Source organism: Aristolochia californica, unplaced genomic scaffold (assembly GCF_029961685.1).
Source record: "Aristolochia californica isolate CCGP_79_NKW_82.1479 unplaced genomic scaffold, dmAriCali1.0.hap1 SCAF_7, whole genome shotgun sequence".
NCBI lineage: Eukaryota > Viridiplantae > Streptophyta > Magnoliopsida > Piperales > Aristolochiaceae > Aristolochia > Aristolochia californica.
Window position 1 is genome coordinate 1,859,211 of NW_027182268.1, and position 8,928 is coordinate 1,868,138.

Below are 8,928 nucleotides of genomic sequence, written 5' to 3' on the forward strand. Positions count from 1 at the left end.
GTGGGTTTTCGACTCAAGTAGAAAGAGGAGAATAAAGAGGGGCTAAGACCATGCTAGCATTCTCATACCCTTTCTTTTTGTTCCAACAAGGGAGAGAAAAAGTAGGATGATTGAGAGTTTGATAAAGGGGGAATCCTATCCTTTTTTTCTCCTATTTTCTTTTGTGTCTAGGGTTTTGTCCTTCAAAACGAAAAAGGAGAGTTCGATCATTATCTCATTTTCACTAACTAGTTTTATTTTATTTTCTTTTTTAGGGTTTCCAAACATATCGTTCATATGGCTAAATTCTTATTTTCTTTTCTTTTCTATGGAGTTCCATGGAGAAAACACAACAATGAAACTGCCTGCTTCCACTTTTGACAAGATCATATGTCAAGACAGCTACTATGTCTTATCTTCCATTTCCTCAGATGGGTTTCACTGCAAACGTTAAACGAATCAGTTTCAGTTTGTTTGCTTCTAGACGATAAAGAACACGGTTTTACAGGCGCAACTGCGAGCCCTTCACTTTCTGATGGAGATAAGCAACCAGAACGCAACGCTTCTTGTGGTCATGCTTACTCTGGAATGGATTTGAATAGGGAAAGAAGGTGAAGTGGTTCACACATGGACGAAAGATGATCCTTGCCCGGTAAACGTCACATATAACGTGGATCGGATAAGACTACTTTTCGATTATAATTCATTTCTTAAAGTTTATTATGAAGGGAATGATTCTCTCGCCATCTTTGGAATATCCTTCAAACTTTGATGGCACACTTGTTAATCGTCAACATTGCATTTGGGTTCTCCTATTTATGATTCTCTTCTTCTTCCTTTTTTCTTAAATGGAACCACTTTTTTCTTAGCTGTTCCACTCCTATAATTGAACCACTTTTTGATCATGATAGATCATTATGTGATGGCATTTGGAGCATATGGAAGCTTTTCTCTTCCTTTTTTTTATCTTTTGGTTTGTACCACATCAATTATCTTCTCTTTAACAAGGTTAGGAACAATGAAAACCCAGTCTTCAAGTTTAAAAGTTTGACTCTTCTAGATTAATCTTATTCCTAATACCACCTTGCTTCCTCTCTAATCCAAAGTCCGACTCTTCTAGATTAATCTTATTCCTAATACCGCCATGCTTCCTCTCTTATCCGGGTTAACCTCGCCCACTCCTCATGTGACCTAACCGGGTGCGCCAGCAATATCTCTGTCCAACAAAACCCGGATTAAGACCAAAAAGTTATTTTCCGTTGTTTGTTAGTAGAGAATCATTGAGAGAGAAAAAAATAAGAGAGAAAATCGTTTTTTCTCTCTTAGTTAAGTTTGACTGTTCTTCTCTTCTTTTTTTATCTTTTGGTTTGTACCTAATCAATTATCTTCTCTTTAGCAAGTTTAGGAACAATGAAAATCCAGTCTTCAAGTTTAAAAGTCCGACTCTTCTAGATTAATCTTATTCCTAATACTGCCCTGCTTCCTCTCTGTTAACCCCGTCCACCCCTAAAGTGAATTAACCAGTTGCACCAGCAAAATCTTTGTCTAGCAAAACCTGGGTTAAGACCAAAAAGTTATTTTCTATTATTTGACAGTAAAGAATCATTGAGAGAAAATAAAATAAGAGAGGAAATCGCTTTCTCTCTCTTAGTTAAGTTTGATTGTTCTTCTCTTCTTTTTTTATCTTTTGGTTTGTACTTGATCAATTATCTTCTCTTTAGCAAGTTTAGGAACAATGAAAACGCAGTCTTCAAGTTTAAAAGTCCGACTCTTCTAGATTAATCTTATTCCTAATACCACCATGCTTCCTCTCTAATCCGGGTTAACCCCGTCCACTCCTAAGGCGACCTAACCGGTTGCGCCAACAAAATCTTTGTCCAACAAAATCTGGGTTAAGACCGAAAAGTTATTTTCTATTGTTTGACAGTATAGAATCGTCGAGAGAAAAGAAAATATTAATTAATAAAATTTCTCTCACAAAATGATGGAATTTGGGGAGGAAAAAAAATAGAAACTTAAGAAAAAATCTTAATCATAAAAAATTAAAATATTAATAATTTTCTTTTATTTTCATTTTTCATCAAGAAACTATATTTTTATTCAATTTTCTCTCTCATTTTCCATGAGAATCCAAAGAAGAATTTTTTTTTCCTTTTAGAATCCCCATTGAGGAATTGATGGTTTGTTGAGTCTTAGACCAAGCTAATCAAATTGCTTAATTAAATCGGCTAAAAGCGGCCCAGAACCGGTCCAAAACAATGAATGATCACCTTTGACCAAACCGGGTAGTCTGGTCTTTTCGGGATTCCGTCAGTGTCTCATGCCGTCGGGAATTTTGCAACTTTCGTGTCACCACAGCCGTTGATCTAGTCCCTACACGTGGAGTGTAAAGATGAAATGTAATTAACGTGAATATTAGTTAATTCCTTTTTTGTTTAATTTGGACAATTAGCATAGTTAAATAATCTGGGAGACCAATACCTGCCCCTCCTTCTCGCATTTATTCGACTCTACTTGTCAGCTCCTTTCTTTCTCATTCCCCTCGTTTTGGGAAAAAGAAATTTTCAGTTTGATACCATCCTCGTCCCTCTGCAATCGATCATCCTCCACGTTGTCTCTCTGCTCAGGTGATTTGAACTCCGGCGACCTCCTTGTAGCTGCCGATCTGTGGTTTTTCGGGACCTCGGGGCTAGTGCTTGTTCCGATCCTTGATTTCATATCCTTGCTGTTTTCAGTTTCTTGATTAGGGCTTTTCCATATATTTTTGCTGTACCGGATTAGTTGTTTCGGTGTGATCGAGCTTCTTTTTGTGTAAAAATTCGTGATTCGAGTCGAAATTAAGGTTTTCGGCTGCGGAGATGTTCGGGACGGGTTTGCAGTCGGGTCGGGCTGCTCACGACGACGATCGATTCTACAATTCGGTTAAAGCCCGTAAAAATCAGCAGCACCAGTTGCAGAGGAATCGAAGCAATGGAGGCTTCGTTACGGCTTCTTCGACCAAAGCGAAACCGGTGGATTTGGATACTTCGGAACCGGAGAGTCGGACGGCCCCTGAAGAGCTAGCGGTGCCGTCTTCCAGCCCTACGAGATCATCGTGTAGTAATCTCGACCGGTTTTTGGAGTCTACGATTCCCTCCATGCCAGCCCAGTATTTCTCTAAGGTTTTTTTTTTTTTTCTTCTTCTTTACTCTTTCTCTTTCTCCTGATGTCTCAGTGGCTTTCATTGGAAGTTTTACTATTAATTATAATTTCTCCAATTTTCGATTTGATAGACGAGATTGAGGGTGTTAAGAACGTGTGACATTGAATTCCAACCGTATTTTACACTTGGCGACCTTTGGGATTCTTTCAAAGAGTGGAGCGCATATGGAGCCGGAGTGCCTTTGATTCTGAATGGAAGTGATTCAGTCGTTCAATACTATGTGCCATACCTATCTGCTATTCAATTGTATGGCGAGTCTTCCAGAGCTCCTAGCAAATCAAGGTATTTTTGTTTGCGAATTTTTATAAGTTTTATTTTCTTCAGTGTAATCATCGACTGTCCATACAACAGTGTTCTTTGTTTTTATCTGGAATTCCATAGAATGTACTGCCTCCTCCAGTTAGATGGCCGGCCGTTCTGTCTTGGCATATCTTTATGAGCTGAGATCATCAATTGACTCAGTCTACTTGCAAGCATGTTTATCGAGCACCTTTTGTGTTGGCTTCCACAATAATTGCTATTTTGGTGAATTTTTGGTTCAGTCATGTTTTCAGAATACTGTGGAATCCACAATTGTGCCTGTATTTTCACTTTATAGTGCATGTATAATTTAAGACCTCTGTATAGACTTACCATGTCACAGTATCCAACTCGAGTTACATACGTTTTGACAAGATCAAAGAATATTCTTGTCCAGTACTGTATTACCTAGATGTGTAAATTGAGTTTTCATCTTGTCCAATCTTCCAGTTTGGAATACATTGGTTCCTTAAGCAATGAGAATAGTACAGCTACTTTGAAAGTTAAGATAGCTGCTTAAGTTTAGTTGTTATAGTTGCTTGAAGAGCTCTCCATAAATATATAGCATCTTATCATTGATCAAATCGGAATTTACACTTTTTTGTGTAGCTACATGTTTTACCAATAAATTGTCTGGGTGATACATGGTGAATGCTTTGTGGAGGTAGATGGTATATAAGTTGTGCCAATTTATGAACTTGAACGCAATGTGTATGCTTGCTTAACAAAGGTGTCATGTTTCTTTTCTTTTTTTTCCCAGAATCGTCTGGCACTTTGTAACCAGGTAAGTGGCTGGGGAAATATGTTGAGTAGGCTAAATGTTTATAGTTGTGAATTTTTGTGCTCTCTGAAGTGTATTTGATGTTAAAGTACAACTGAATTACTTGTCCTGCCTATGTTGTTGTTGTTGTTGTTGTTGTTGTTATTATTATTATTATTTCTTGTTATTGTTATTGTTGTTGTTGTTGTTCTTTTTATTAGAGCAGTTGAAGTGGAGGTGCTTCTTCGGTTCTGGATATTTAGTGCTTGTAAGAGGGTTTCTTTCTGAATTATTTACATCAATTGGTGTTATTTATTTTCTTGCTTAAATATGTTCATCTATTTAACCACTGAACAAAGATGTCTTTGTCTTATCTGTAATACCTGGCTTAAGCATCAGATGGAAAAAAAAGGTTATTTTTATGTTCATTGCAATTAGCTGCAGTTGAATGAGGGATGCCAATTCAAGTTGTCATTTAGTGTGAAGTTCCTGACCTTGCTTTTTATTTGCTAGATCGTTCTCATGTTGTGATTTCTAAAAGTTTCTGTTTTTTCATCTATTTGTTACATCTTGAAGGTGTTTGCATATATCATAGAAAGGTGACATCATTAAATTGATTTTTTTTTTATCTTTTTTTTTTTGAGAAAGCGCGTCTTTTATTAAGGCCCAATGGCAAACAGGAACATCAAGGAGGGGTCCCCCTGACAATGATGGATTGGAGAGTACTTCTCTAGCCCCAGAATCAGCCGTGCTATTTGCTGTTCTAGGGACATTAGTTCAGTTACAAACAACATCTCTAGATAAATCTTGAATTCCAAAAAAAGGCTACATTGGCACCAAAGTTGATCTTTGTGACCGAAACACCAGCTAATAACAGACTTGGAATCACCTTCCACATGTAGTCTTCTATTGAATTGATTTCTGAAGATCTGAAGCCCATGACGAAGTACCTGATTTTTGCGCTTTTAATTCATTTAATCTGCTTATTTTATGTTAAAGTGTTAATATACTTATCATTTGACTTCAGTATAATTATTATGTCACTGAATAGATTTCTTAGTCCTATTTCAAAAAAAAGAAAATGGTTTGTTAGTCTGTGAACTCCTTTAATTTACCTTTCCACAATATTTAGATAATACATTTATTGTTTGTCCTCAACTTACATTACATTATTCCGTGGAGTAACATTTTTAGTGTCCAAGTATCTTTTATAGAAATATATGTGCTGCTGAGGATCTAAATATTTTCTCCAAGATGTTTTATCAATATTATGTTTTATTTTCTGACCTGAACTGATCTACTGTCATCCAAGCTCTACTCTTTGAGCTTTTGCAGCACTGTTATGAATAAAATGTTTATTGTTATTTTGGCTTGTTTTTAAGAGACATGATTATTTGAAAGAATGGACCAACCTAATGAAGTACTTTATTAAAAAAAGACATGTGACTCTCATAGGAAGAATTCCAGGTAACTAAAATGCACTTGCTTGTTGAGTTGATTTAATATTGTTTAGGTGAGCCTATGCACTGATGACTTTGATTTACATTGCTTAGTTTTCAACTGAAAAGAAAAGAAAAAAGACTTCACAGTCACTATCATTCATATGCTGGTAGGCTTCTAGATTGGCTTAAAATTTTTGTGGAATATTTTGATTACATGGAGAGGCAGAATAATTTCTTTCTTTGAGTTTGGCAGTAGATAATTGATTCTTTCTTTTGTTCCTTTGTTCTATGTCACCAGAAAGCTGAACTTTTTTTTTTTTACCTGTTTTCCAACACCCCACCACCCCCCCCACCACCCCCCCCCCCCCCCCCCCCCCCTTAAAATTGCTATGTGGTCATTTTGTTGTCATTTAAAAGAAGAAACCCCGAAGTGTATTTCAACCTCACTGGGAATGAATCAATTCAAAAGTGGGAAAAGCTTAGCCTATAGGGAGAAAGAGAGGGGTATAGTCTGTCTATCATTTTTGGTTCTCCAAGTGGTTGTGATTATTTTGTTGCATGCTATATCACTTGCTTCCACTTCTGACCACCAAACAAAAGATGTAAAATCATACTAAAGCTAATTTTTAACACGATTAGCTGCGATGAAGGACCTTGAATTGCTATTGTTATCTTTTCTAGAGAGAATCAACCAAAATTTGTCTTTAGCTGCATATAAGTAACATAATATATTTTTTTTACGATTAGATTATTTCTGAATAATATTAGTAACTATAAAGGTCAGACAATTATATATTGTTTCTTATTTTCAGAAAATATAGCTATTACGTTAATTATATTTCTTACAATGTACACATTTCTGTAATGTTGGTTCTTTTTTCCTTTTTTCTGTAGAATGTTGAATGCTCACATACACTACAGCTAGTACCCTTGTGAGAACAGAATCCAATACCTGATACTAGAATTTTCCCATTGGCAAAGGCCCTATCTTTTGTGTTAGTTCTTCTTGATTTAGGAAAAATGGCCTCTTGAGGATTCAAAATTTTCAGTTCGAGGTGGTTGTTGTCAGTATTTCTTCTGTCTCCTGTATTGCATGACTCTTACTCGTCACTTTTAGCAGACCATTTAGCTGAAAACTGGAGGCAACAGATGTTACTTGTCCCCCTTTTCTTTTGGACTTATCACGTTTGTGAACCATCATTTGTGCTCTTATAAGAATTCATTGTTTTATCAATTAGATTAGTTCTACAGTTGTTGGGTCTTCTGATGACTGGATTTTTTTTCCTTGTACAATAGGAAGGCTGGTGAGGATAGTGATGGCGATTACTGCAGAGATACAAGTTCTGATGGTAGTAGTGATTCTGAACTTGAAAGGAACTTGCAATGGAACAGGCACTTCATGGTAAGTGAGGCTACTCAGAGAATGGACGGACTCACATTGAGAGAGAAGTCTCTCGTTAGTTCCCAAGAAGGTTTCTCCAGTGATGATGGGGAACTGGGCAATTCTCAAGGACAATTGCTGTTTGAATATTTCGAAAGGGACCAGCCATACAGTCGTGAGCCTTTGGCTGATAAGGTGAGTTTTCCTTGTGCTTTCTGTTTGATGGTCCTCATAGACATTACAACTGTTTCTCTGAGACTTTTTTGCAATACAGATTTCAGATCTCTCTTCTCGCTATCCTGAACTGAAGGCATTCAGAAGTTGTGATTTATTGTCAGCCAGTTGGATATCTGTTGCATGGTAAGATGTAATTGCTATTTTTGTCTAAATTTGTTGTGTTTTGTTAAAAATGCATACGATCCCTAAATCTCATGTTTTTTGGTTGCAGGTATCCAATATATCGGATACCAACTGGACCAACACTTAGAGATATGGATGCATGCTTTTTGACATTCCATTCTCTTTCTACTCCGATGAAAAGTGAGTCATGTTCCTCTATCTGTGTTTTCATTTTCTCTCCAATTTGTTGTCATACTCACTACATTGATTTGTTATGATCGTTTTGATTGTCCCCCATATTCTTACCAAACAATTTACAGTAAGTCACAAGCACTGCATTGTCTGAAATATTTTCACCCTTTCACTTAACATCAACTGCTGTTTTTCTGAGATCACTGTGCTTTATGCTCATCATCAAACAACTTTATATTTGATAAATTAAGAGTCATACGTTTTTACTTTATTCATCAAACATTTACTTGAAGATGGTTTTAGGGAGTCTCATATATTCTCTTGTGCATAAACCGACTGATTTTACTTCCTCCAAGTCTTTCCCACGTATCTATTCTTTCAGTTTATTGTTATGTTTGCTGAAATTACTGTTATATTTGTCCTGGTTGTATGCCCTGGAGGTGCTCTGTTTATTGATGAGTTTTTATTTTAGGTAGTAGCAGTGGACAAGGTCCTGTTGTCACTTATCCCGAGGGGATTGATGGTGTTCCAAAGATATCACTGCCCAGTTTTGGTCTAGCTTCCTATAAGTTCAAGGGCTCCATGTGGACCCCACATGGAGGAACCGAGAGACAATTGGCTAACTCCCTCTTGCAGGCTGCTGACAATTGGCTGAGGTTGCTTCAAGTGAACCACCCTGATTTTCAGTTCTTTGTTTCACATGGCACATACAGTAGGTGAAGTGAGAGAATTATCTTCTTGGCTACATTTTACTTGTTTTGGAGTGGACGGAATCTCCCATGCTTGTGAAAGCTGTGATTTAAATTACAGTGGGGAAGATGGCAGGTTCGTATCAGTGGAGCTTCTCCCATATCAGACTTGGTACTGTGAACATTAGGGGAAAAAAAAAGGAAAAAAAGAAAAGAAAAGAGCAATAAAATCCAAAAGAACCCACAGGGAAAAAAAAGAAAAGAAAAAAGAAAGCCAAAACTCAAGCAGACAAATGACTGTAGAGCTTACCTCAATATGGGAAAAAAAGGTCTGGTGTGCTGAGAGGCAGCAGGCCTGACTTACCAATTACTCAGTACAGATAAAGCTTGAAAAATATGTCTTTTTGTTTCCAAGAAACTTTTAATGTGTATGTCACTTGCGGTATGTTGTTGTTAAATCTTAACTCTATTAGGGAATTTTGATAACAAAAACGAGGGCAAAATTTAATTGTGCCCAATCTTCCCGTTTCTGTTTGTGTTAAGAGTAAATTGTATCCTAGGGAGGGGAAAAAAAAAAAAAAAGATACTGATGCTGTTGTTGAACTGAAGTTACATATGTTAATTTAAGGACTTATTTTAGATAA

The 8,928-nt window shown here is 36.7% G+C and overlaps 1 protein-coding gene across 1 annotated transcript; it reads left to right on the forward strand.

Annotated features, from left to right (window-relative positions):
• The first annotated feature begins 2,490 nt into the window (after positions 1-2,490).
• Positions 2,491-8,928, forward strand: LOC137935910 (uncharacterized). The gene is made up of 6 exons (XM_068780322.1): positions 2,491-3,140; positions 3,252-3,463; positions 6,980-7,259; positions 7,339-7,424; positions 7,513-7,604; positions 8,068-8,928. The coding sequence occupies exons 1-6, from the start codon at positions 2,838-2,840 to the stop codon at positions 8,313-8,315; spliced, it is 1,221 nt and encodes a 406-aa protein (XP_068636423.1). The 5' UTR covers positions 2,491-2,837; the 3' UTR covers positions 8,316-8,928.